The sequence below is a fragment of the Hylobates moloch genome, unplaced genomic scaffold, assembly GCF_009828535.3.
Source record: "Hylobates moloch isolate HMO894 unplaced genomic scaffold, HMol_V3 SCAFFOLD_1, whole genome shotgun sequence".
Lineage (NCBI taxonomy): Eukaryota > Metazoa > Chordata > Mammalia > Primates > Hylobatidae > Hylobates > Hylobates moloch.
In genome coordinates this window covers 23,427,549-23,455,456 of record NW_026652276.1, presented here as the reverse complement: position 1 = coordinate 23,455,456, position 27,908 = coordinate 23,427,549, and the positions used below count along the sequence as shown (strand labels likewise).

The following is a 27,908-nucleotide window of genomic DNA, read 5'->3' as shown; positions in this document are numbered from 1 at the left end:
TAGGTTGAAAAATACCTAATGGAGGAGACCATGGTTGCCTGATGGAGAAGGCCATAGCCAACAGGCCATCAGACAGGACCCAAGCCCAAAGGGCTCCTACAGATACACAGCAAGCTGCTGCTGATCAGCCGGAGGAGGCAATGATCAGAGACTGGGCAGGGCATTACCTCAAACTCTAGAATGCCAGGGAAGCAGCAGCCACCTCTCAGAGCTCAGAAAAGGGAGTTTCTAAGTACTAAAAGGCCAAGTCACTAAGAGGTGACTCAAAGTCAAGGTGCAAGGAGAGATTAGATAGTGAGATTTCACGCTGTCAGCGAGTGGAGGCCTGACCTGTCGGCCACATGCCCTTTCATTCATTATTCATCAGTTCAAGGAGCATTCATGGAGGGCAGCTCTTTGCCAGGCTGGGTGATAGGCTCCATGGAGATCGGGGTGGCCTCTGGCCTGGTGAGGAGGAGCCTCAAAACTAGGGAGGAGAATAACTGGGCACTAGTGGCTGTCTTCCCTAATTCATATCAGAATCACTGGGGAGTTTTAAAAGCACCCATGCCCCACTTCCCAAAAGGCAGAAAATAAAGCACCCATGCCCAGGCCCCACCCTAGCCTAATTAAATCAGAATCGCCAGAGCCTGGAGCATCAGCACGTTCAGAAGCTCCCCAGCTGAGGCTGATGAGCAGTTGGAGCGAGCACAGCTACAGGTCCAAGCAAAAAGAGCTGGCCGGGCACAGTGGCTCATGCCTGTAATCCCAGCACTTTGGGAGGCTGTGACAGGTGGATCACCTGAGGTCAGGAGTTTGAGACCAGCCTGGCCGGCATGGGGAAACCCCGTCTCTACTAAAAATACAGAATTAGCCAGGCGTGGTGGCTCGTGCCTGTAATCCCAGCTATGCAGGAAATTGAGGTAGGAGAATCACTTGAACCTGGGAGGTAGAGGTTGCAGTGAGCCGAAATCACGACACTGCACTCCACCTGTGCGACAGAGCGGGCCTCCATCTCAAAAAGAAGAAGAAAAAAATAATGAGAAAGGGCTGACATGAGGAGAAAATCTTGGGGAGGGGGGTTCCTTCCAGTTTAGCGGGCAGAAAGTGGTTCACAGTGGGAGGGTTCACTCTGTTCATTCATTCATCCATCTCTCACTCCTTCCCTCCCCCTCTCTTCCTTTATCGAGCAAAGTCACTGTGCTAGACACTGCGGATTTGGTGCTAAACAAGCGGAAATGGTCCCTGAGTGGGGAGTAACCCTCTATGCTCCCCCAGGCCCCTGAGCCTGCGACCTCCTGGCACTGTTGGGAGTTCTCTAGGGGCAGGCTGGAAGGGCAGCATCCGAACTCAGGGTGCCCCTGCTCCCAACGCCTTCTCCCCCAGGCTCACTCACCATGACCAAGCTGAGCGCCCAAGTCAAAGGATCTCTCAACATCACCACCCCAGGGCTGCAGATATGGAGGATCGAGGTGAGGCCCTGTCTGGGCATGGGGGCCGCGCAGGCCTGGGGTGGAGGGAGGCAAGCCAGAGGCCTGGGATTTCTCTTCGTTTCCTCTGCTCCTGCCCTGCAGCCCCCGAGAGCTCAGCCCCTCACCTCCTGCATCATCCACACCCCGGCTGGTCTCCCTTTCCCTTTCTCCATTTCTTCCCCCTCTGTCTCTCAACCTTCCTCTCCACTTCCTCTTCCTCACTCATCCCTTCCTTTCCCTCCGTTGATTTTCTTTCTCCCGCCCCTCACACAGTTTTCTTCTCTCTTCCTTTTCTCTCCTTTCATTCCTGGGCCCGGCTCTTTTTCTCTGACGCCTCCTTCCCCTGGGCCCTCCTCCCAGGCCTAGGGGTCCTGGTGGTCCAGGGTAGCCCCTCTGACCCCCTTTCTCTCCTTAGGCCATGCAGATGGTGCCTGTTCCTTCCAGCACCTTTGGAAGCTTCTTCGATGGTGACTGCTACATCATCCTAGCTGTAAGTCAGGGGCAGGGGAGGGGGCTGAGCAGAGAGCAAAACCCACTGTGGTGTCAGGGAGGAAACAGGCTGGGGGCCGTGGGGAGAGCTGGCCTGGTTTCACCCCAAGACACGATTTACTGGGTATGCCCAAGTGCCCAACCCTGTGGTGGCTTTACAGAGGTCAGAGGCTCTTGCTGCCCTTAATCCACTGAGCTCCCAGCTGAGGCCAACTTCTGTGGATTCACAGTCTTGGGGAAACTTCTGAGTTGTTGCCATATCACCCTAACTTGAGTCCACATTTCCAAAATCCATAGTCATCTTCTTTTTTTAAAATTTTTTCCAGATGGAGTCTCGCTCTGTCGCCCAGGCTGGAGTGCAGTGGAGCGACCTCGGCTCACTGCAACCTCCACTTCCCAGGTTCAAGCGATTCTCCTGCCTCAGCCTCTTGAGTAGCTTGGACTGCAGGCACGTGCCACCACAATCAGCTAAATTTTTTGTATTTTTTAGTAGAAACGGGGTTTCACCATGTTGATCAGGCCGGTCTCGAACTCTTGACCTCAGGTGATCCACTCGCCTCAGCCTCCCAAAATGCTGGGATTACAGGCGTGAGCCACCATGCCCAGCCTCGCAGTCATCTTCATATCACCTTGATTTTCACCACAACCTGGTACCACCTGTACTATTAAGACATTTGTATTTTTTTCTTTATATTGACTCATTTAAAAATTTTATTTTATTTTATGTATTTATTATTATTATTATTTGAGACACAGTCTTGCTCTGTCGCCCAGGCTGGAGTGCAGTAGCACAATCTTGGCTCACTGCAACCTCTGCCTCCTGGATTCAAGCGATTCTCGTGGCTCAGCCTCCCGAGTAGCTGGGATTACAGGCATCCGCCACCACACCCGGCTAATTTTTGTATTTTTAGTAAAGACAGGGTTTTGCCATGTTGGCCAGGCTGGTCTTGAACTCCTGACCTCAGGTGATCCACTCGCTTCGACCTCCCAAAGTGCTGAGATTACAGGCGTGAGCCACTGTACCTGGCACAAGCAAGTTATTTCTGAGATGAGGCAAGGGAGGCCTGGAGAGGAGAAGCCATGTCTCTCAGAGAGTCAGTGGTAGAGCTGGGCCATGACTCAGGGCTCCTAACCGCCAGCCTAGTGCACTTGCCCTATGCCACGCTCCCCCATAGTCCTGGATGGCACGTGTGTGGGAAGTCACACAGAGCGGGAGGGGCTGTGGGAGCCCAGGGTCTCGGGTACACTGGACACCTTTTCCCTAGATCCACAAGACAGCCAGCAACCTGTCCTATGACATCCACTACTGGATTGGCCAGGACTCATCCCTGGATGAGCAGGGGGCAGCTGCCATCTATACCACACAGATGGATGACTTCCTGAAGGGCCGGGCTGTGCAGCACCGCGAGGTCCAGGGCAACGAGAGTGAGGCCTTCCGAGGCTACTTCAAGCAAGGCCTTGTGTAGGGAGGGTGGGCTGCAGGCCAGGGGAATGAGGATGAGTGGTAGGGATAGAGATGTTGGGGCTGAACTGAAGAGGCAGGGACACCCAGACCTGTTCAGGCCTGGGAAGAACACTTGGAGCAGGGGGAGGTGACCTGGGGCGGGGAAGGGACTCTGAAGCTGTGGGGGGAGGTACGAGGGGGACCCTCATGAGTTTTTGGTGATTGTCCTTCACCTTTCCACTCCCTAACTCTTATTTCTGCCACTGCTCTGTCCTTGGTCTGGAGGCTGTTCTGAAATTCTGTAACTCTCGTGAATCTCTGTAAATCAGCTCCTACTTGAATGTCCTGGAGAGCTCAGTGCCTAATCAAGCCCCCAACTCTAGCCAACAGGCAAATAGCTGCTCCTCCATCTCTAATGCAGGCCTATCACACTAAAAACCAAGACTGACAGCTTTTCTTTTTCTTCCTTTTTTTTTTTTTGAGATGGAGTATTGCTTTGTTGCCAAGGCTGGAGTACAGTGGCACAATCTTGGCTCCCTGCAACCTCCGCCTCCTGGGCTCAAGCGATTCTCGTGCCTCAGCCTCCCCAGTAGCTGGGATTATAGGCACACACCAACAGGCCTGGCTAATTTTGTATTTTTAGTAGAGACAGGGTTTCACCATGGGCAGGCTGATCTCGAACTCCTGATCTCAAGTGATCCATCTGCCTCAGTCTCCCAAAGTGCTGGGATTATAGGCGTGAGCCACTTCGCCTGGCCCCACCTCAGCCTCTTGAGTAACTGGGACCACAGGCCCGAGCCACCATGCCCAGCTAATTTTTTTTTTTTTTTTTTTTTGAGATGGAGTCTCGCTCTGTCGCCCAGGCTGGAGTGCAGTGGCACGATCTCGGCTCACTACAAGCTCTGCCTCCCAGGTTCACGCCATTCTCCTGCCTCAGCCTCCCTAGTAGCTGGGACTACAGGTGCCTGCCACCACGCCCGGCTAAATTTTTTGTAGTTTTAGTAGAGACAGGGTTTCACCGTGTTAGCCAGGATGGTCTCGATCTCCTGACCTCATGATCTGCCCGCCTTGGCCTCCCAAAGTGCTGTGACTACAGGAGTGAGCCACCACGCCTGGCCGGCGCTAATTTTTTAATATATATATTTTGTAGAGATGAAGACCTGCTCTATTGCCCAGGCAGGTCTCAAACTCCTGGGCTCAAGTGATTCTCCCACCTCAGCCTCATAAAGTCCTGGGATTATAGGCATGAGCTACCACTCCCAGCCCAGACTGCTGGCTTTTCTGTACAAGTTGAAGTTCTAGCTTAGCTTTCCCCAGGAAAACACACACTCTGGAGCTGAGCTGTTACTGACCTGTAGGACAGGCTGGGGGCTCTCTAATTAGCCACAGTTCCCACTCCTCTTTTTTGTCTTGCTCCTCTCTTCCCACGCAATGGCAGTAGTCCACTGCCATGGGCACTGGAGTGGCACCTCTCCCTTCTTTTCTTTTCTTCCACTTTGATCCCCTGTCCTCAGGATTCTGTCCCTATTTGTTAATACATTTCCTTTTTTTTTTTTTTTTTTGAGATGGAGGCTCACTCTGTCGCTTAGGCTGGAGTGCAATGGTGTGATCTTGGCTCACAGCAAACCTCCACCTCCTGGGTTCAAGTGATTCTTCTGCCTCAGCCTCCTGAGTAGCTGGGATTACAGGCACCCGCCACCATGCCCAGCTAATTTTTTGTATTTTTAGTAGAGATGGGGTTTCACCATGTTGGCCAGGCTGGTCTGGAACTCCTGACCTCAAATGATCTGCCCACCTCGGCCTCTCAAAGTGCTGGGATTATAGGCATGAGTCACCGCACCCGGCCTATTAATACATTTCCTACTCTTTATATATCATGACCTATCTTTGCAAGCCTCTCCACAGGGCAGGGACTAGAGCAAGATGAGTGAAGATCTACGGTGCAGACATTAAGGTTGCTCTCACTGTCAGGGTCGTGCAAGGGCATGCCATAGGCAGACCTTGCACTTTCAGGACCTGACAGTGAGTGACTCCCTAAAGTTTGCACCCTCAGCACCTAATTCACCTCTCCTACTCCCACCCTGGCCCTCACGTGACCCCAGCGTGGCAGCCAGGACCTGGGAGAACAGGGGCCAGGCACACCTCCCAGCCCACTCCCTTGGGTCAGCTCACCTCTCTTCTCAGGATCCGGAAAGGGGGCGTGGCTTCTGGCATGAAGCACGTGGAAACCAACTCCTATGACGTCCAGAGGCTGCTGCATGTCAAGGGCAAGAGGAACGTGGTAGCTGGAGAGGTAGGCAGGCCCCACTGGAGCATCGGGCAGGGCTGTGATGAACAGGGTAGAGGGCAGGGGCTGAGGAGGGGTGAGGGGCAGGGAGGGGTGGCCAAGATGATGGATGATAGGTGAGCTCTGGGTGGGGTCTGCACCTCCCCCGTGGCTCCCTAGGTAGAGGTGTCCTGGAAGAGTTTCAACCGAGGGGATGTTTTCCTCCTGGACCTTGGGAAGCTTATCATCCAGTGGAATGGACCTGAAAGCAATCGTATGGAGAGACTCAGGGTAAACCTGCCCATGCACCACACCTCCCTCTCGCATCCTAGACTGCCCCCACCTGCTCCTTTCCCCAGGCCTCTCCCCGCTGACTGTTGGGGACAGAGTGTTTGAAGGTGGCTCAGTCTCCATGTGTTTGGGGCAGGTGTGCATGTTGGAGTTTGCGTGTGTACTTGTGGTCAATCCACTCAGATAGAATGAGTCTCTACAGTGTGACAGAGCCTGTGCCAAGCCTTGGGGATCCAGTGGTGAATGAAATGGACATGGACCTACGTGTATTTATACTCACAGTACATTGGTGCTGTGTGTGCACTGTGAGACTGCAAGTATGTTTGGAGGCAAAGAGATTTTTTTTTGGAAACGCAGTTTCGCTCTTTTTGCCCAGGCTGGAGTGCAATGGCGCAATCTCGGCTCACTGCAACCTCCGCCTTCCGGGTTCAAGTGATTCTCCTGCCTCAGCCTCCCGAGTAGCTGGGATTACAGGTGTGCACCACCACGCCTGGCTAATTTTTTGTATTTTTAGTAGAGACGGGGTTTCACCATGGCCAGGCTGGTCTTGAACTCCTGATCTCAGGTGATCCACCCGCCTCGGCCTCCCAGAGTGTCGGGATTACAGGCATGAGCCACTGCGCCCGGCTGAAGAGATTGAGTACTGTGATCCTTGGGGCTCAGCTCTTGTCCCGAACTGTGAAGTCTAAGCACACATTTCCCACACTGTCAGAACAGAAGGCCCAGCAAGCCCGCTTGAGCACCTTCCTGACAGTGGGGAAACCTGCTCTCCCAGCTGCCTTCCCCCTGGTTTCCTTACATGCCTGAAAAGCTTGACCCCTCCGATGAGGAAAAGTAGAGCAGGGGTCTCAACCCCTGTGGCTGCTGTAGGTGGTCTGGGCTTGCCTGGCAGGGTGTGGGGTGGCAGACACTGCCTCGTTCCCCCACTACTCCCGATGGGTCACCAGGGGCCTTCCTGCAGGGCATGACTCTGGTCAAGGAGATCCGAGACCAAGAGCGGGGAGGGCGCACCTATGTAGGCGTGGTGGATGGAGAGAATGAATCGGCATCCCCGAAGCTGATGGAGGTGATGAACCACGTGCTGGGCAAGCGCAAGGAGCTGAAGGCGGCCGTGCCCGACACGGTGGTGGAGCCGGCACTCAAGGCTGCACTCAAACTGTACCAGTGAGTGCCCAGCGGGGTTTTCCTGGGTGCTGGGGACTCCCTGGGAGCAGGTGCCCTGGCTGAGGGGCTTGGGCCCCCTCCCCATCTATGCCTTGCTTCTGTCCTGCAGTGTGTCTGACTCCGAGGGGAATCTGGTGGTGAGGGAAGTCGCCACGCGGCCGCTGACACAGGACCTGCTCGATCATGAGGTAAGAGGGTCTGGAGACCCCCCAGCCCACTGCAGCCTGGCCCCTTTCCCTCAAGCAGGAAAAATTCCAGGGGGCTTGGGGTGGGCATGGGAGGGAGAGACTTTTTTTGTGTGAGGCTGTCCCAGTCCAGCACTTCCAGCTCCATCAGACTCTTACCGCTCCCGACTCTAGGACTGTTACATCCTGGACCAGGGGGGCCTGAAGATCTACGTGTGGAGAGGGAAGAAAGCCAATGAGCAGGAGAAGAAGGGAGCCATGAGCCATGCGCTGGTAGTTGGGCGGGGTGGGGGGGTCCAGGAGGAGGGCAGAGTGATGGGAGGGAGAGAGCAGATAGCAGCCTGGGGAGGGCAGGCAGGCTCAGACCAGGGCATAGCGCCAGGCAGAGGCAGGGAAGGCTGGGAGAAGCAGGATGAGGGCTGGGCCCGGCCCAATGGGAGGGGCCTGAGGGGCCATTCTGTGGTCATCTTCGGGGTTCTCTGCACACCAGGAAGCCAACCACCAGGCAACCCTGGGGCCATCTCAGGATGTGGGCTCTCACCTCCCTGCACCTGAGCTGAGTTTAGAGAAGGGAAGGAGAAATGGAGGCAGGCTGGCTTCCTACAAAAGGGGATTGGGTCAGCTCAGACCAGGGCCAAGTCAGAGTTCGGGGTCATTGCTGGGGCTGGAGTCATAACCCTAACTGGCTTGGGGCCAGTGTTGGATCGGGGACTGGGCATTAGGATTAGCATTGAGGTAGGGTCATATTAGGAGTTAGATTTGGCTTTGGGATTGGGGTCAGAGTTGTGTTTGGGTATTAGATTTGAGGTTGAGGTCAGAGTGAGTCTTGAGGCCAGTGTTAGGTTTCAGGCGGTATCAGATTTGACCTTGAGGCTGGGGTCAGAGTAGGATTAGGTTGGGGATTAGCATTGGGATTGGATTTGGGTTCAGATTTGGTGCCGGGGTAGATCTGATGGTGGATCTGGTGAGGTTACAGCCAGGTTTTGGCTTGCATTGGGAGTGGGAACTAGGGGAGGGGCATAGCTTCCAGCCACCCCTTTCTCTTTCCAGAACTTCATCAAAGCCAAGCAGTACCCACCAAGCACACAGGTGGAGGTGCAGAATGATGGGGCTGAGTCAGCCATCTTTCAGCAGCTCTTTCAGAAGTGGACAGCGTCCAACCGGACCTCAGGCCTAGGCAGAACCCACAGTGTGGGCTCCGTGGGTGAGGGCCAGGTGGGGGCAGTGAGGGAGCCAGGATCCAGGAGCTGGGCCAGGAGAGCCACTTGGTCCACCACCCACCCTCCTTCCCTGACATGCATCTTCCACAAAGACTTTTACGCTGGCTCTGGGCTTGTCCTAGCAGATGAGGACAGGGACAAACTCTAGTTGTCACAGAAAGGGAGCTGAGAGGGCTGGGCATGGTGGCATATGCCTGTAATCCCAGCACTCTGGGAGGCTGAGGCGGGTGGATCACCTGAGGTCAGGAGTTTGAGATTAGCCTAACACGGTGAAACCCCGTCTCTACTGAAAAAAAAAAAATAATAAATTAGCCAAGCATGGTGGTGCATGCCTGTAACCCCAGCTACTCAGAAGGCTGAGGCTGGAGAATCGCTTGAATTCGGGAGGCGGAGGTTGCAGTGAGCCAAGATCGTGCCATTGCACTCCAGCCTGGGCAACAAGAGCGAAACTCTGTCTCAAAAAAAAAAAAAAAAAAAAAAGGGAGCTGACAGTGATGTGATATTTCATTTGGGATGGGGTTGGGCCTCCCTGGAAACCAAACAGCTTCAGTCTCTAGTCTCTTACCAGCCAGTATTTGCTGAGGGCAAACTCAGTGCCCGGCACCTAGGAGAGGAGAAATAATAGTGTACAGCCCCCATCATTGCAGAGCTCCCTACTGAGCTGGGAGACAAGGTCAAGGCTTGAAGTCTGAATGCTGCAGGGGTCAGGACGTAGATCAACAAAGCTAAAGCCTTGCTCTTATGCCTCTCCTGGCTCCCTGGGAGCGGGAGTTTTAGAGGGAGGGAGATACGGTTCTCTATTGTAGCTCTGCCACATTCTGTGCAACCAGGTAAGCTACTGAATCTCTCTTGCTTCGGTTTCCTCATCTGAAAATGGGTCTAAGAATTGTAGCCACCGTTCAGGGCTGTTGTGAGGACCTGGGAGACCTCAGCTGGTGACAACTGGTTTCATGATTTCCCCCACTCTAGCCAAAGTGGAACAGGTGAAGTTCGATGCCACATCCATGCATGTCAAGCCTCAGGTGGCTGCCCAGCAGAAGATGGTAGATGATGGGAGTGGGGAAGTGCAGGTATGTGAGGGCAGAGAGGCCCGTGCTGGGTGGAGTAGAGATGGTGGAGCCTGTCCTGGACCTCACCCTGGCCTGGTACTGGCCCTAGGTGTGGCGCATTGAGAACCTAGAGCTGGTACCTGTGGATTCCAAGTGGCTAGGCCACTTCTATGGGGGCGACTGCTACCTGCTGCTCTACACCTACCTCATCGGCGAGAAGCAGCACTACCTGCTCTACATCTGGCAGGTCAGGTCCCGCCACGTCCCACCCAGAGCACAGCCGGCTTAGCTCCGCCTTGTACAAACTCCTGCTAAGTGGCCATCACCCTTGGGTTGAATACCTCTGGGGATGGGGAGCTCATCCCTTCAAGAAGGACTGCTTTGGCTATGAGGTCCCGCTAGTACCCCGATTCACAGCCCTTTTCCTTTTGATTCTCTGAGTCTCCCTTCCAATTTTCATTGCCTTCTGCACATTCTTGTCACCTGCTCTGCCCGTGGGTTTTTGTGTCTAGATGCGAGGGAGCAGGGAGTGTGTCTAGGACTGAGTGGTGTGGTGCCTGTGATGCTTCCCTGAAGAAAGAGCAGAAAGGAAAGGAGGAGGTTTGGGGTTAAGGCTGGGGTTGTAGGTAGGACAGGGCTGGGCTGGGTCTGGGAAAGAATTAGGTTTGAGGTTGAGATCAGAACTGAGGTATGGTTCAGACTGGGGTTTTGGCTGTTTCACAGTGGAGTTTGGTAGGGAAGACAATTGAGTTTAGGACCAGTTCAGACTTGAGGATGGAGTTGTTGCTGAGGCTGAGGATGGGGTCAGAATTGGGGGCTGACCCCATCCCACTCACTCCCTCCTGCTCATCCCCAGGGCAGCCAGGCCAGCCAAGATGAAATTACAGCATCAGCTTATCAAGCCGTCATCCTGGACCAGAAGTACAATGGTGAACCAGTCCAGATCCGGGTCCCAATGGGCAAGGAGCCACCTCATCTTATGTCCATCTTCAAGGGACGCATGGTGGTCTACCAGGTGTGGCTGCTGAACTGAGGTGTCTGGCAGTACCCACTGTGGCAAGACACGCATCCAGGAGATGGGGACGGGGATGGGTGGTGGGAGCAGGGCTTAAGGTGAAGCCCATTCTTCATAGGAGACTACCCTGGAGGTTCTATCACCTATGTGGAACTGGTAACAGAAACAACCCATTTGGTTACTTTAGAAATACGTGTAATTGGGCCGGGCATGGTGGATCACGCTTGTAATCCCAGCACTTTGGAGGCTGAGGCAGGTGGATCACCTGAGGTCAGGAGTTCAAGACCAGCCTGGCCAACATGGTGAAACCCCATCTCTACAAAAATACAAAAATTAGCCGGACATGATGGTGGGTGCCTGTAATCTCAGCTACTCAGGAGGCTGAGGCAGAAGAATCTCTTCAACCTGGGAGGCGGAGGTTGCAGTGAGCCGAGATTGTGCCATTGCACTCCAGCCTGGGCAACAGAGCGAGAATCCGTCTTTAAAAAAAAAAAAAAAAAAGGCCGGTTGCGGTGGCTCACACCTGTAATCCTAGCACTTTGGGAGGCTGAGGTGGGTGGATCACCTGAAGTCAGTAGTTCAAAATGAGGGCATGCAATGCAGGGGGCACAGCAAGGACAAGGGCCTGGGGGAGATGTTCCATGGGGAACATCAGAAGCCTGGTGGAACTGGCCAGGCGTGGTGGTTCATGCCTGTAATCCCAGCACTTTGGGAGGCAGAGGTGGGTGGATCACCTGATGTCAGGAGTTTGAGAGCAGCCTGGCCAACATGGCGAAACCCTGTCTGTACTAAAAATACAAAAATTAGCCGAACGTGGTGGTGTACACCTGTAATCCCAGCTACTGGGGAGGCTGGGGCAGGAGAATGGCTCGAACCTGGGAGATGGTGAGTCAGGATCACACCATTGCACTCCAGCCTGGGCAACAGAGTAAGACTCTGTCTCAAGGAAAAAAAAAAAAAAAAGGCTAGGCGCTGTGGCTCACATCTGTAATCCCAGCACTTTGGGAGGCCGAGGTGGGCGGATCTCCCGAGGTCAGGAGTTCGAGACCAGCCTGACCAACATGAAGAAACCCCATCTCTACTAAAACTACAAAAATAAGCCGGGCGTGGCGGTGGATGCCTACAATCCCAGCTACCCAGGAGGCTAAGGCAGGAGAATTGCTTGAACCCGGGAGGCGGAGGGTGCAGTGAGCTGAGATAGTGCCATTGCACTCCAGCCTGGGCAACAAGAGCAAAACTCTGTCTCAAAAAAAAAAAAAGCCTGGCAGAGCTAAGCTGGAGGATTTGATGGCAGCAGTGGCTGCAAAGGCAGTTTGCATCTTCGTCATGTGGGGCCTTCAAAGGCAAAGCTGAGGAGCTGGCCTTTAGGCTATAAGAAATGGGGAGTCACTGAACATTTTTGAAAAGAGAAACGCCACGATGCAAACAATGTTTTAGAAAGACCTGGTGACAGAGCATCAGAGGAGCTGCAGGGGCAAACCTCTCCGCCCTACCCTATCCCTCTCTGGTTCTCTTTGTGCCCCTCTGTTCCCCATCATCATCTTTACTAAGTGACTCCTGACTCTCTCTCCCTGTCTTCTGCCCTCACCTGCAGGGAGGTACCTCCCGAGCTAACAACTTGGAGCCCGGGCCCTCTACACGGCTGTTCCAGGTCCAGGGAACTGGCGCCAACAATACCAAGGCCTTTGAGGTCCCAGCGCGGGCCAATTTCCTCAATTCCAATGATGTGTTTGTCCTCAAGACCCAGTCTTGCTGCTACCTATGGTGTGGGAAGGTGTGTTCAGGGCCTAGAGGCCTCCCCATCCGCAAGTGGGTCATGGGAGTCCCCCAGTTTCGCAGCAGCCCTAGGTCAGGGCAGGAACCCCCGGCCAACTAAGTTGTGCCTGCTCAGTTCTCAGCCGCCTCTGGAACCCAGTCCCTCCCTCCTCAGTAGCTCTGGGTCTATCTTTCTGCCTCATCAATGACCATCCTCAGATTCTCTGCCTCTCTGTCTGAGTCAGTCTCTCTTGTTCTGTTTCTCTGGCCACCTCCATCTGTCCCTGTGTTGGTCTGTCTTTATGTCTTGGGCTCTCTCTCACTACCCTGAGCCTGTCACTGCCTCTCCTTTGATCTCTGTAAGAAGAATGCATAGCCTCTTGGAGTCCCTCTCGACCCTTGAAAAGACTCTCTAGTTTCTTCTGCTATTCTTTGGAGTGTCAAGGACAGAAGAAAGCATGGAATTGTCCCTGTGTGGCCTGTATACACAGGGTCCTGACCCAGGAGAGCCCTCTTAGACCCCGGAACTCTGGGCAGTGAATGTGGTAGGAGGGTGGAGGTAGGGGTGGCACTAGAAATTAGCTGACCCTTTTTTTTCCTAGGGCTGTAGCGGGGATGAGCGGGAGATGGCCAAGATGGTTGCTGACACCATCTCCCGGACGGAGAAGCAAGTGGTGGTGGAAGGGCAGGAGCCAGCCAACTTCTGGACGGCCCTGGGTGGGAAGGCCCCCTATGCCAACACCAAGAGGTAACTCTCAGGTCCCTCCACCTCCAGGTTACCAAGGTGGGGGAGCCTCCCAGTATCTCCATCCCCACACTCAGAGCCTACAGCAGGCATGGACTGAGGACTCTGTGTGTTAGGCACTGTGCCAGGCCCCCAGGGCTACAAGATGAATAAAGGGCAGCCCATACCCTTGGAGCCTCTTGGCACAGGGGCTGTGTCTGTGCTGCTCACTACATTATGCCCAGAACCTGGTGGGGTGTTTCCTTGGCAAAGGGAATTCCTGGCCATAGGAGGCAGCTCAAAGCAAGGGGCAGGGCTAGAGGTTTGCCTTTCAGTAACAAGATGCCAGAGGCCAGCCTGCCTTTAGGTCCTGACACAGGCCTGGGATGCTGAGGAGCACTAGCCACAAGCCCTCTTTCAAATGGTTTTGTTTTGTTTTTGTGACAGGGTCTCGCTCTGTCACCCAGGCTGGAATGCAGTGGTGCAATCTCAGCTCACTGCAGCCTCTGCCTCCGCCTCCCGGGTTCCAGCAATTCTCCTGCTGCAGCCTCCTGGGTAGCTGAGATTACAGGCGCCCACCACCACGCCCAGCTAATTTTTGTATTTTTAGTAGAGACAGGGTTTCACCATGTTGGCCAGGCTGGTCTTGAACTCCTGACCTCAGGTGATCCACCTGCCTCAGCCTCCCAAAATGCTAGGATTACAGGCGTGGGCCACTGTGCCTGGCTCAAATGGTTTTTCTAGAGAATATCCATGATCTACTAGTCCCTAGTTCAAAAGCAAAAGGGCATGTACTGTAGTAGCAGTAGGAGGGATGGAGGCAAGATATCAGGAAGAACTTCCTAACAAGGCTCTGCAAAAGCCACTGGACTGCATGTCCAGAAAGCAGGGACAATTTCTTCCTCAGAGCACTCTTGGAATGAGAGGGGACCCTTTTGTCAATCAGAAGATAGAGCATTTTGCTGGAGATGACCTTTCTATGCCAGAGTCCCTTCCTCGGAGTTCTGTGTCCTCAATTCTCCTTTTGCCACACCTTCCTTCTGCCAGTACAATCTTCTCTCCATCCTGCAGACTACAGGAAGAAAACCTGGTCATCACCCCCCGGCTCTTTGAATGTTCCAACAAGACTGGGCGCTTCCTGGCCACAGAGATCCCTGACTTCAATCAGGATGACTTGGAAGAGGATGACGTGTTCCTACTAGATGTCTGGGATCAGGTAGGACCAAGGGCCTGGGGACCCCTCTTCCCAGCCACCTCAATCCCCAGGGCCAAGAAAGAGTGGCTTTAAGGTTAGGTAAGTGTCAACGTTTAATTGGCCCTCACATAATTTCTTCCTGGAAATGGTATGAACACCAGAAGTTTAAGAAAGAAGGAAGGTGGGGAAGAACATGTTCAGAGGGGCTGCAGGGAAGAACGTATTCTCTCCCAAAGTCTTATTTATTTCACATGGCAGCAGGAGTGTTTTTGAGAATCCTGGGCTTTGGACAGTCTGGGAGACACACATTTGCAGAATATCCAAGTACAAGGCCTCTGTCCAACCTCCTAATTTCCCAGATACAAATTCAAGGCCAGATGGTGCCTGCCCTAGGTCATTTGGCTGGTAGTGGTAGAGTCAGGGTCAAGGTCAGGGCTTCACTGTTGGACAACTGAGGCAGAGCCCTGTGGGCCAGGGAGGACAGGAAGGATGGACTGATCTCCTGGGTTTCTCAATAGGTCTTCTTCTGGATTGGGAAACATGCCAACGAGGAGGAGAAGAAGGCCGCAGCAACCACTGCACAGGAATACCTCAAGACCCATCCCAGCGGGCGTGACCCCGAGACCCCCATCATTGTGGTGAAGCAGGGACACGAGCCCCCCACCTTCACCGGCTGGTTCCTGGCTTGGGATCCCTTCAAGTGGAGTGTGAGTGGCCTCATCCCAGCATGTCCTTCTCTAGCCCTGCCTGGAGATCAGTGCTGATTCCTGCAGGCCATTCTGTCTCTTTGGGATATATGACCTGCTGATTTAGAAAGGGGCTAGAGGAGGCTTAGAATAGAAAGTAAGGCTGCACTAAGGCCATTAGGCCTCCTGGTGAGAGGGAAGAAGTCTATCAAAAACCAAGGCTAATTATAGTGCCTTGTTTGCGCACTACATTTAGAGCAAAGCTGCTGGATAGTATAGGTAATAAACGTACTGATTACTTAAATTAAAATTAAATGCACTTCAAAATTCAGTTTGTCACTAGCCACATGTGGCTGCTGGCTACTGTGTTGGGCAGAAGAGGTGAGAATGTTCTCATCATTGCAGCAACACGGTGGATCCTCCATGCCAGCTGAAACATATTGGTTCTAAAGAACTGACAAATATCTTCCTGGTGCTAAATTTGAAGCAAAATGGGTCATGTATGTGGTCCTTACCTAAGGGATGGTGTGCCAAGCTCCCACAGGGCATTTCCTAAACTGGCCCCACATAGAAGCAAGGGGCAGATCCCCAGAATAGAACTCCAGCAAAGGTTTTCTGTAGGAAGAAAGCCAAGGTAGAGTGAAGCCTGGCCTAGTGGCTCTGGGTGCTCTAAATTGTCACAACAGATGGCTTTAGGGAAGCAGAAAGCTTAATTTCCTTAAATCTGTTGGTTTGTTTTTTAAATTCTGCAGTTAGATGGGTTTTTAGTTTTTACTCAAGGCAGCATATCGAGATGCCAGGTTTTCTCAATCCACTTTAGTTATCACCTTTCCCTCACCTCAAGTGTGTGCTGGCTTCTCTCTCAGCCTCATTAACTCATTCACTCATTCACTCATTCATTCATTCATTCAGCATACGTGTGCTCTAGGATATGGAGATGGGACTCCTCAGAGAGCCATGGTCCCTTCACTCCTCTGTGGCAGGGCTCCCTTCTAGGATCTGGGGGGACCCCCACCCATCCCCAGGAGCCCTGCATTCCCCAGAGCCTACATAGCCTAGGCAGGGTTCTCCACACTGACTGCGGGTTCTTGCCCTGGCCCCTGCAGGTGGGAAAAGATCCTGCCCATCCCCATGTCGGGCTGAGCTGGGACAAATATAGCCTGCCCTCCCCTTTTCTGATCTGGCAGCCCCTCTGGTCCCAGCCTCACCATCTAATCTCCGTTTTCAGGGACCCTCCTCCAGCCTCAGCCTGCGTATCCTCTTTCCTTTCTTACCACTAGGCCCCAGACCAGCCTTCTTTTCGTTCCTGAGGGAAAATGGCTTCTCATCCATCTCCTCTGCTGAGATCCAGGTCTAATCTGTTATTTACTTTATGTGCAGAACACCAAATCCTATGAGGACCTGAAAGTGGAGCTTGGCAACTCTAGGGACTGGAGCCAGATCACTGCTGTGAGTCCGGGGCGGGGTGGCTGGGCCCTGAAGTGGCCAGCTGGTGGTCAGACCTGTGGGAGCCAAGAACGCTGCAGAGAAGACACCAGTGTCCTGTGCTTTCCCTCCTATTTCTCCCCACTTCTCATTCTTCTTGCTGTTTAACTTCAGTGCCTCTAGTGGTTTTGTTTCCTCAATTTCCTAGTGAAATGGTTCTCAATTTTTTTTTTTTTTTTTTTTTTTTTTTTTTTTTTTTTTTTTTTTTTTGAGACACAGTTTCACTCTACCTCCCAGGCTGGAGTGAGTGCAGTGGCAGGATCTTGGCTCACTGCAACCTCCACCTCCCGGGTTCAAGTGATTCTCATGCCTCAACCTCCCAAGTAGCTGGGATTACAGGTGTGTGCCACCACACCTGGCTAATTTTTGTATTTTTAGTAGAGACAAGGTTTCACCATGTTGGCCAGGCTGGTCTCAAACTCCTGACCTCAAGTGATCCACCAGCCTTGGCCTCCCAAAGTGCTAGGATTGCAGGCATGAGCCACCACACCTGGCCTGGTTCTCAAATTTTATCATGCATAGAAGTCTGGGAGATGGGGGCAGGGAGTGAGGGGGAAGCATATTAAAATGCAGATTCCAAGGCCCCATTCCCAAATATTCTGGTTTATAGACTTAGAATTGGCACCTAGGAAGCTGCATCTTTAAAATCTTATTTTTAAAAGGTGATTTCATGTAGTTAGTCCATGGACTACACTTTGAGTAATAATGCTGTCTCTACACTCCATCACCTTTGGGGTCCCTTCTCTAGGTGGAATAACTACAACTCCTTTGGTCTTTCAGTGAGTTAACAGAAATGTATTTAGGCTGGGCGCAGTGGCTCATGCCTGTAATCTCAGCACTTTGGGAGGCCGAGGCAGGGATTGCTGGAGCCCAGGAGTTTGAGACTAGTCTTGGTAACATGGGGAAACCCCATCTTTACAAAAAATAAAAAACAGCCAGGTATGGTGGTGCGTGCCTGTGGTCCCAGCTACTCAGGAGGCTGAGGTGGGAGGTTGGTTTGAGCCCAGGAGGCAGAGGTTGCAGTTAGCTGAAATTGTGCCACTGCACTCCAGCCTGGGCAACAGAGCCAGACCCTGTCTCAAAAAAAAAAAAAAAAAAAAAACCAAAAAAGAAAAGAAAAAAATGTATTTAGCCTTTAGGCCTGGGACATGGGAATATGAAATCAAAACCTTTGCTTTGAGAAGTTCACAGGCTTATAGAGGGAACAAGACAGAGCTAACTCTGAGGAATGTGTCCAGAATTCAAGAGCAAGTTCACAAGCACACTGGGGTATAATCAACAGATGGTCAAAACCTGCAGCACTCTCGAAACCCTTCTTGGTGGACTGACAGTACAGACTGGCATGTATAGATAGGTCAAGGTTAAGTGAATTTATAGATGACAATTTCACAACAGATAAGAGAGATAGGGTCATAAATACCCAGGCTAGATCTCAAACTCTGGGGAAAGCCATGGGAAAGTTAATGAATCGTTAAAGAAAAGAGTCATTTTCCACCAATGGACTTTGGTCAGAACAGACCACTAAGCTCTATGTTGTTGCTGTTGTTTTGAGGAGTCTCTCTCTGTTGCCCAGGCTGGAGTGCAGTGGCGCGATCTCAGCTCACTGCAACCTTCACCTCCCAGGTTCAAACGATTCTCCTACCTCAGCCTCCTGAGTAGCTGGGATTACAGGCGCCCGCCACCACGCCTGGCTAAGTTTTGTATTTTTAGTAGAGATGCGGTTTCACCATGTTAGACAGGCTGGTCTTGAACTCCTGACCTCAAGTGATCCACCCACCTCAGCCTCCCAAAGTGCTGGGATTACAGGCGTGAGCCACTGCACCCAGCCTATGTTGTGTTCTTATGAGTGTGTGTGTGGCAGGGTGGGGTAGGACATGGGAGGCTTCTTGAAGGTGGTGCCCTAGAAACTTCAGAGAGAAAGGCAGCCTGGGAGGCAGCTGTGCACCAGCTAAAGTAACCAGTGGTTTCCTTTTCTTTCCTAGGAGGTCACAAGCCCCAAAGTGGATGTGTTCAATGCTAACAGCAACCTCAGTTCTGGGCCTCTGCCCATCTTCCCCCTGGAGCAGCTAGTGAACAAGCCTGTAGAGGAGCTCCCCAAGGGTGTGGACCCCAGCAGGAAGGAGGTAGGTCAGACTCTCAAAGGAGGACAAAGAAGTCCATTTTTTTTTTTTTTTTTTTTTGAGACGGAGTCTCGCTGTGTCGCCCAGGCTGGAGTGCAGTGGCGCAATCTCGGCTCACTGCAAGCTCCGCTTCCCGGGTTCACGCCATTCCCCTGCCTCAGCCTCTCCGAGTAGCTGGGACTACAGGCGCCCGCCACCACGCCCGGCTAATTTTTTGTATTTTTAGTAGAGACGGGGTTTCACCGTGGTCTCGATCTCCTGACCTCGTGATCCGCCCGCCTCGGCCTCCCAAAGTGCTGGGATTACAAGCGTGAGCCACCGCGCCCGGCCAAAGAAGTCCATTTTTTGAACCACCATAGTTGACTCCCAGATTTGGCCCTGCAGGTGACTAGGTGCTAGGGATGAACAAGACAGATGGGATCCTGCCTTCATGCCAGCTTATATCCCAGGAGGAGAGAGATCAGAGAAGCCTGGTTACACTATTATTTAATTTCAGGGTTAAGTGCCAGAAAGGTGAAGTACAGGAGCTGTGAAGGGTATTACAAACAGGGCCGGGTGCAGTGGCTCATGCCTGTAATCCCAGCACTTTGGGAGGCCGAGATGGATGGATCACCTGAGGTCAGGAGTTTGAGACCAGCCTGACCAATATGGTGAAACCCCATCTCCACTAAAACTACAAAAATTAGCCAGGTGTGGTGGTGTACGCCTGTAATCCCAGCTACTTGGGAGGCTGAGCCATGAGAATTTCTTGAACCCGGGAGGTGGAGGTTGCAGTGAGCCGAGATCATGCCACTGCACTCCACCCTGGGTGACAGAGTGAGACTGTCTCAAAAAAAGAAAAAAAAAGGTATTACAAAGAGGAGTCTGATTTAGAGATTTCCTTCTGAAAGACAAATAGGAATTATTGAGGCAAAGTAAGTTAGTTCTGGAGAAGGGACAGCTAACATGAAGCCCAAAAGCAAGGAATAAAAATGGGGGCAAAACTGCAAGATGGCCAGAGTGGCTGTGGTGTGCAGAGCTAGGGAGGGAGGCAGGGCTGAACTGGCAGTGCCTTCTACCCCAAGTTAAGGATCATATCATGTATCCTGGCAGTGAAGGGGAGTATCATTATGGTTGAAGTAGCAGAGTGACACACTTACATTGGCCTGGCGCGGTGGCTCGTGCCTGTAATCCCAGCACTTTGAGAGGCCGAGGCATGTGGATCACCTGAGGTCAGGTGTTCGAGACCAGCCTGCCTAACATGGTGAAACCCCATCTCTACTAAAATTACAAAAATAGCCGGGCATGGTGGCTTGTGCCTATAATCCCAGCTACTCGGGATGCTGAGGCAGGAGAATCACTTGAACCCGGGAGGTGGAGGTTGCAGTGAGCTGAGATTTCACCATTGCACTCCAGCCTGGGCGACAAGAGTGAAACTCCGTCTCAAAATAATAATAATAATAATAATAATATTTATAGCTGCTCATTGAACAATAGCCTGGAAGGTGGCAAGAGCAGCCATAGGAACACCAGTTAGGAGAGACAGCATAGCTGCTCTCAGGCCGACAGGTAGGTGGGAACCTAGAATAGGTCATGGTGGAGGAGGTGGAGAGAAACATTTAGGAGGTAAAATCAATGATATTTGGTAATTACTGGATAAAGAGTAAGAGAGAAGAGAAAATAGCATCATTCTCCAAGATGGAAAACTGGATCAGGCTGAGCTTAGGGGAAGACAATCATGAGTTTAGTGGTAGCTATGTCCTTTGAGGTTTAGATACATGTTCAGTGGGCAGGGAATTCAGAGGAACACCAGGGCAGAGATATGAATTTAAGATTCATCAGCACATGGTCCATCTGGTAACTGTGGTTAGCACAGCAAGAAGACCTTGTTCAAAACACTTTTTTTGTGTGTGTGGGGAATGGAGTTTTGGGGCTGGATCTCACTCTGTTGCCCAGGCTGGAGTGCTGTTGCAGTCATGGCTTACTGCAGCCTTAACTTTCTGGGCTCAAGTGATCCTCCCACCTCAGCCTCCCAAAGTGTTGGAATTACAGCGACTGCACCCAGCCTAAGAACACATTTCTAATATTCATTCCCATTTCATGAAGATCCAAAATAGGCTGCCAATCTAGCTTAGGGGTATTGAGAGGAGAGATAATATACTCTGTAAAATAAGTCATAAAGTAGTCTTACAAATGAATCAAGGGATCTACAGAAGAAAGATATCTAGTTTCTCTCTCAGAACATCAAAATCTGTTAAGGGTTTCGGCTCAATATTTATATAAGTGTTTTGTTCTCAGAGAATTTCAATTCTGCCTTTTACCTTAGAGAGCACATTCCTGTGTTCTCTCCTGGATTCTCCCACCTGTGAGGTTGCTGGGAGGCTAGGAGGCACATGGGTACTCACTGTAACATTGGGATGATCCCAGTATGATGACAAGCTAAGCCCAGCCCTTGGTACGTAGTACTCTACAAATGAAAGCTGTTATCGCCTGTTATACACCTGAGAAAACTGAAGTCCAGAGAGATGAAGTGACTTGCTTAACATTACTAGTTAGTTGCAAAGCCAGAGCAAGAACTAGGCCTTCGGAGTCCCACTGTTACCATCATGCCATGCAGCATAAAGGAGGTATTTCTTTCTTTCTTTTTTTTTTTTTTTTGAGATGGAGTCTTGCTCTGTCGCCCAGGCTGGAGTGCAGTGGCGCGATCTCGGCTCACTGCAACCTCTGCCTCCAGGGTTCAAGTGATTCTCCTGCCTCAGCCTTCAAGTAGCTAGGATTACATCCGCACACCACCACGCCTGTCTAATTTTAGTATTTTTAGTAGAGACGGGGTTTCACCGTGTTAGCCAGGCTGGTCTCAAACTCCTGACCTCAGGTAATCTGCCTGCCTTGGCCTCCCAAAGTGCTATTACAAGCATGAGCCACCACGCCTGGCCGATAAAGGAAGTATTTCTAAAGGAGGGCAGCCAATGTTATTGAACCAGAGGATTGATGGAAGGCAGAAATGGATTGCTAATTTTAAATGGACAGACTCAAGACAGCCTCATCATGGTAGAAGCAGTCAAAGAAGGCTTAGATTCTTTTGTAAAAATCAGTTTTCTGTAGCTGTTTTTTTTTTTGAGACAGAGTCTTTTTCTGTTGCCCAGGCTGAAGTGCAGTGGCACAAGCTTGGCTCACTGCAACCTCTGCCTCCCGAGTTCAAGCAATTCTGCTGTCTCAGCCTCCTTAGTAGCTGGGACTACAGGTGCACACCATCACGCCTGGCTAATTTTTGTATTTTTAGTAGAGATAGGATTTCACCATATTGGCCAGGCTGGTCTCCAACTCCTGACTTCAGGTGATCCACCTGCCTCTGCCACCCAAAGTGCTGGGATTACAGGCATAAGATGCTGCGCCTGGCCTGTGGCTGATTTTTTTGTTTTGTTTTTCGAGATGGGGTTTCACTCTTGTTGCCCAGGATGGAATGCAGTGGTGCAATCTCGGCTCACTGCAACCTCCACCTCCCTGGTTCAAACAATTCTCCTGCCTCAACCTCCCAAGTAGCTGGGATTACAGGCGTGTGCCACCACACCCGGCTAATTTGTTTTTGTATTTTTAGTTGAGACACGGTTTCACCAGATTGGTCAGGTTGGTCTCAAACTCCTGACCTCAGGTGATCCACCTGCCTCAGCCTTGCAAAGTGCTGGGATTACAGGCGTGAGCCACCGCACCTGGCCTGAAGCTAATTTTTTTTCTTTTTTTTTTTTTGAGATGGAGTCTTGCTCTGTCACCCAAGCTGGAGTGCAGTGGCACGATCTTGGTTCACTGTAAGCTCTGCCTCCTGGGTTCACGCCATTCTCCTGCCTCAGCCTCCTGAGTAGCTGGGACTACAGGCACCCCCCATCACACCCGGCTAATTTTAGTATTTTTAGTAGAGACGGGGGTTTCACTGTGTTAGCCAGGATGGTCTCGATCTCCTGACCTTGTGATCTGCCCGCCTTGGCCTCCCAAAGTGCTGGGATTACAGGCGTGAGCCACCGTGCCTGGCTGGCCTGCATCTGATTTTTTAATCATGGTAGTATACATTCTTGTGGGAGAGCTGAGTTCAATGTCACGTGGGACTGTAGGAGAGGTTTTCAGATCTCTCTGTCTGCTCCAATCTTGCAAGGTGAGCCAGTGACAACAGTCGGGTGGTGGGTCTGGCTGCAGGCAGAGCAAGATGGTAATCTAAGTACTTGTGCACTGATGAGTAAACAACAGGGAGGCGGATGTGGGCATGGGTGAGGCTGGTAATCAGCTGGCAGGACCGCAGGGTTCAAGAACAGGACCAATGGAAAGATACAAGTCCACTAGGATGGGTAGTCCCTGCTATTTAGCCTGAGGGGTCAGAGTCCAAGCAGTCTTGACAAAGCGGAAGAGCCAGCCTGGCTGGACCAGAGAGAGCAAAGACCTAAGACATAGCAGCCACAGCTGTGAGGAACCTAGGGGGAGGGTGCTACAAACAGATTTGGGGTATGACAGCTCTTCCCCATCCACTGATCCCCAAATCATTTATATTTACTCTCTTCTTCCAAAACCAAGTACTCAGCCGAGTGCAGTGGCTCATGCCTGTAATCCCAGGCACTTTGGGAGGCCAAGGCGGGCAGATTGCTTGAGCCCAGGAGTTTGAGACCAGCCTGGGCAACAAAGTGAGACCCCATCTCTACAAAAAATACAAAAATTAGCCTGGTGTGGTGGTGTGCACCTGTAGTCCCAGCTACCCGGGAGGGTGAGGTGGGAGGACTGCTTGAGCCCAGGCGATTGGGGCTGCAGGTGATCTATGATTGTGTCATCACACTCCAGCCTGGGTGACAGAGCAGGAGGACCCTGTCTCAACCCCCCCGCCAAAACAAAAAGAACCCCCAAAACAAAACCAAAGACTCCACTACCCTGCCTCTGGGAGTGGGGAAGGCTTCCAGGAAACTTAAGGAGAGAATGCCCAGGGTGGGAGGCAAATTTATTGACAAGTTAGAGACTGGAGCATCAGACTCCCCCTGAGGTTGAAATCCATCTATAGGTGTTTACTAAGAAGCTGTTTAATTCAGGGCTCTCTGTGGGAGTCAATAAAATGTTCCTTAGGGCAACTCCACCTTAGCAGAGCAGCCTAAGTATTAAAGGAAACCCACAGGTCTCACCTCTACCCTGTCTACCTCCTGGTGCTTAGAGGAGCAGAGATGAAGGCAGGGAGATACTGTTTTATAGCAACTTTAATTAGGGACTCTTAACTGAGTGTGCCTTGAGGGTATTTAGCTTGCCTTAAACAGTATCATTATCATCTTAGTGCTGGGAACAAAGGTCATTTCAGTGAATTCCTTCATCTATGGCTGAAGACACCCAAGGCTTAGAAAGGTAGTGACTCCAGTTGTGATTTCCTAGCCAAGAGTAAAAAGGTAAAATTGTGCTATCTAATCTTCTGGATCATTCACAGGATGAGAGAAGCTGGTACAAGTTGTTTATACAAATACTTTTTCACTCAAAAAGCTAGGCAAAATTTAGTTCTGAATTTGTTCTTTGGCCTTCCTAGTGTCTTCTATTGGAATCCTTCCCCCGACCTCAGTTGTACCTTCTGCTGCTACCCTCCCACTCTAAGCAAAACCTCCGCCTACAAAATAATCTGACACATTCACAGAAGAATATAAAAAACTGATGAGGATTAACAAGTTGTCTTTTCTTTTTTTGAGACAGAGTCTCACTCTGTTGCCCAGGCTGGAGTGCAGTGGCGTGATCTTGGCTCACTGCAGACTCCGCCTCCCGGGTTCAAGCTGTTCTCCTGCCTCAGCCTCCTGAGTAGCTGAGAATACAGGTTCCCACCACCATGCCTGCTAATTTTTTGTATTTTTAGTACAGACGGGGTTTCACCATGTTGGCTAGGCTGGTCTCGAACTCATGACCTCAGGTGATCCACCTGCCTTGGCCTCCCAAAGTGCTGGGATTACAGGCGTGAGCCACTACGCCTGGCCAACAAGTTGCCTTTTAACTGGGAACCAAACCTGTAAGCCAAGAGTGATGAAGCTATCCATAATGGTAAAATTGTGGCCAACTGCAAGTGTTAATAGTTTACCTTGCAGGTCTGGGACTTGAAAGCTGACAAGAGGGCTTTATAGTATACCTGAAACTCAAGGAATACTCAAGGAAGAAAGTCAGTATGGTGCAGTGGAACATATACTGGAATCAGGTGGCCTTTTTCTCTGTTGCCCAGGCTGGAGTGCAATGGCCCGATCTCGCTCACTGCAATCTCCGCCTCCCAAGTTGAAGCAGTTCTCCTGCCTCAGCCTCTGGAGTAGCTGGGATTACAGGTGCCTGCCACCACACCAAGCTAATTTTTGTATTTTTAGTAGAGACAGGGTTTCACCATGTTGGCCAGGCTGGTCTCGAACTCCTGACCTCAAGTGATCCACTTGCCTTGGCCTCCCAAAGTGTTGGGATTACAGGTGTGAGCCAACACGCCCGGCCTGACTTTCTTAAACTTTAGCTGCATCACGTGAAAATGGGAACATTCAAATCCACCTCAGTTCCTTTGTCAGTGCCACAGCAGTATATGGAAATTAGATTCCTGCTTTGCTCCATCCATTAGGGCTGGATTGGGCCCTACTTCCCTTGCAGGCAGTCTGTTAACTTGAGCCAAAGCAAAGTAGGGCCCAGGAGGGAGACTTTTCCTGAGGGTGACAGGCTTTTGCTAGAAGAATTGTATGTCCTATGACAGCAATAAAATCTTTTTTTTTGAGACAGGGTCTTTCTTGTTCTCTCACTCAGGCTGGAGTACAGTGGCACTATCTTGGCTTACTGCAACCTCTGCCACCTGGGCTCAAGCGATCCTGCCACCTCAGCCTCCTGAGTAACTGGGACTATAGGCGTGCACCACCACGCCTGGCTAACTTTTCTATTTTTTTGGTAGAGACGGGGTTTCACCATGTTGCCCAGACTGGTCCTGAACTCCTGAACTCAAGCAATCTGCCTGACTTGGCCTCCCAAAATACTGGAATTACAGACATGAGCCACCACATCTGGCGCTAATAAAATCTCATATACCCAGACTTGAGCAGATACCCTTATAGGGCTCATCTGCTTACTTCGTGGGCAGCTTGGATTCACTGTTTAAGTGGAGGTAAATGAACAACATACTTCGTTTTTTTTTTTTTGAGATGGAAAACTGTCGCCCAGGTTGGAGTACAGTGGCACGATCTCGGCTCACTACAACCTCTGCCTCCTGGGTTCAAGCGATTCTCCTGCCTCAGCCTCCAGCGTAGCTGGGATTACAGGCGTGTGCCACCATGCCTGCCTAATTTGTTTTCAGTATACTTTCATATGTAATATTATTTTCATTTTCATAAAAGCAAGTGAAAATTTGCCTTTTAGAAATGTTTCTGGCTGGGGGTGGTGGCTCATGCTTATAATCCCAGCACTTTGGGAGGCCAAGGCGGGTGGACTGCTTGAGCTCAGGGGTTCCAGACCTGCCTGGGCAACATGGTGAAACCTGATCTCTACAAAAAATACAAAAATTAGCCAGGTGTGGTGGTGCATGTCTGTGGTCCCAGCTATTCGGGAGGCTGAGGTGGGAGGACTGCTTGAGTCTAGGAGGTTGAGGCTGGAGTGAGCTGAGATTGTGCCACTGCACTCCAGCCTGTGTGACAGAGCAAGACCGTTTCAAAAAACAAAACAAAGACAAAAAAACAAAGGCCAGGCATGGTGGCTCATGCCTGTAATCCCAGCACTTTGGGAGGTCAAGGCGGGCAAGATCACTTGAGGCCAGGAGTTTGAGACCAGCCTGGCCAACAAGGCAAAACCTCATCTCTACTAAAAATACAAAAATTAGCTGGGCATGGTGCCAGGTGCCTGTAGTCCTAGCTACTCAGGAGGCTGCGGCAGAATTGTTTGAATCTGGGAGGTGGAGGTTGCAGTGAGCCGAGATCATGCGCCACTGCTCTCCAGCCTGGGGAAGAGTAAGACACTGTCTTAAAAAAAAAAGTTCCCCATTTAATAGAGAGGAAACTAAGGCTTGGAAAGAGGAGTCCTAATTCTTATTTGGGCTAATGTGAACTTGACCCTTGTACAAAGAAAATCTCAATCTACCACACTACTTTTTCATTGTTAAAAATTCAGGGATCAGGCCAGGTGTGCTGGCTCACACCTGTAATCCCAGCACTTTGGGAGGCCGAGTAGGGTGGATCACCTGAGGTCAGGAGTTCGAGACTAGCCTGGCCAACATGGTAAAACCCTGTCTCTACTAAAAACACAAAAGTTACCAGGGCATGGTGGTGTGTGCCTCTAATCTCAGCTACTTGGGAGGCTGAGGCAGGAGAATAGCTTGAAACCAGGAGGCAGAGGTTGCAGTGAATTGAGTTCGTGCCACTGCACTCCAGCCTGGGCAACAGAACAAGACATGGTCTGGAAAAAAAAAAAATTCAGGGATAAACCTCTGGAATACCAAAATACTATACTCTCCTCCTCTCCATCCCTTTCCTGGCTCTCCTGACATTGCTTCTGTTTACTCTTCATTTATTTGATTATACACCACATCTATATGACTCATCAGAGCAAATGGCGCCTGAGGGTGAGGGAGGAGGGAGGATATGTGACCTTTGCCCTCTGGTCCCTCTCTTCTTCTAGGAACACCTGTCCCTTGAAGATTTCACTCAGGCCTTTGGGATGACTCCAGCTGCCTTCTCCGCTCTGCCTCGATGGAAGCAACAAAACCTCAAGAAAGAAAAAGGACTATTTTGAGAAGAGTAGCTGTGGTTGTAAAGCAGTACCCTACTCTGATTGTGGGGTCTCATTTTCTCACCAATATTAGTCCTACGCCAATTGAAGTGAAATTTTGCAGTTTTGTCTATAAGCACAAACTTCTGTGGCATATGCCAGTTTTGCTTAATAATGTACCTATTCCTTCAGAAAGATGATACCCCAAAAGGAACCTATGGTCCTCATTTCAACTTCTAAGAAGGTCGCTAGATTGTTTCTATCCTGAGGTATTGCATCAATTTTAATACTCCTATAGTTTTCTCTTCTCGGAAGAGCACAAACACTCCATGGAACATTAGAGTTCTGAGGCACTACCCTAGCTTATCCTCCATCATGGCTCATTTTTATCTAAGGCAGGTAGGCTGAAGCATTTTGCAGGTTTACATCTTCCCCAGAGTAGCAGCTTTTCCTTTTCACATATACTTTCCTTACTGCCTTACTCAGTGGGTAAGTTAAAGGGCTGAAGGAGAGTTGAATGGTCCACAAGAAAGACTACCCTCTTAGGAGGTTTCACAAGTTCCAAACAGTACCAGTGAGAGCAGCACATCCACTGGGGCTAGGCTTGAGACCTAAAGGCAAGTATGAAATGCATATGCTATTTCGCTCCCTCTCCCAACCCGTAATAATAAGACA

At 51.1% G+C, this 27,908-nt stretch overlaps 1 protein-coding gene across 1 annotated transcript; it reads left to right on the top strand.

Moving 5' to 3' along the window:
- Positions 1 to 1,079: 1,079 nt before the first annotated feature.
- Positions 1,080 to 27,386, top strand: VIL1 (villin 1). Its single transcript, XM_032754514.2, has 19 exons — positions 1,080 to 1,451; positions 1,867 to 1,941; positions 3,206 to 3,402; positions 5,569 to 5,677; positions 5,831 to 5,941; positions 6,903 to 7,105; positions 7,215 to 7,293; positions 7,465 to 7,563; positions 8,341 to 8,494; positions 9,480 to 9,580; positions 9,669 to 9,806; positions 10,416 to 10,574; positions 12,169 to 12,348; positions 12,932 to 13,077; positions 14,125 to 14,269; positions 14,767 to 14,955; positions 16,315 to 16,383; positions 18,402 to 18,542; positions 27,144 to 27,386. Exons 1-19 carry the CDS (start codon positions 1,377 to 1,379, stop codon positions 27,255 to 27,257), a joined length of 2,484 nt encoding a protein of 827 aa, XP_032610405.1. The 5' UTR covers positions 1,080 to 1,376; the 3' UTR covers positions 27,258 to 27,386.
- Positions 27,387 to 27,908: the final 522 nt, after the last annotated feature.

Coding starts and splice junctions, on each gene's coding strand:
- VIL1 (XM_032754514.2), top strand. CDS start 1,377: ATGACCAAGCTGAGCGCCCAAGTCAAAGGATCTCTCAACATCACCACC. Junction 5,942..6,902: donor ATCGTATGGAGAGACTCAGG/GTAAACCTGCCC, acceptor GCCTTCCTGCAG/GGCATGACTCTGGTCAAGGA. Junction 14,270..14,766: donor TACTAGATGTCTGGGATCAG/GTAGGACCAAGG, acceptor GTTTCTCAATAG/GTCTTCTTCTGGATTGGGAA.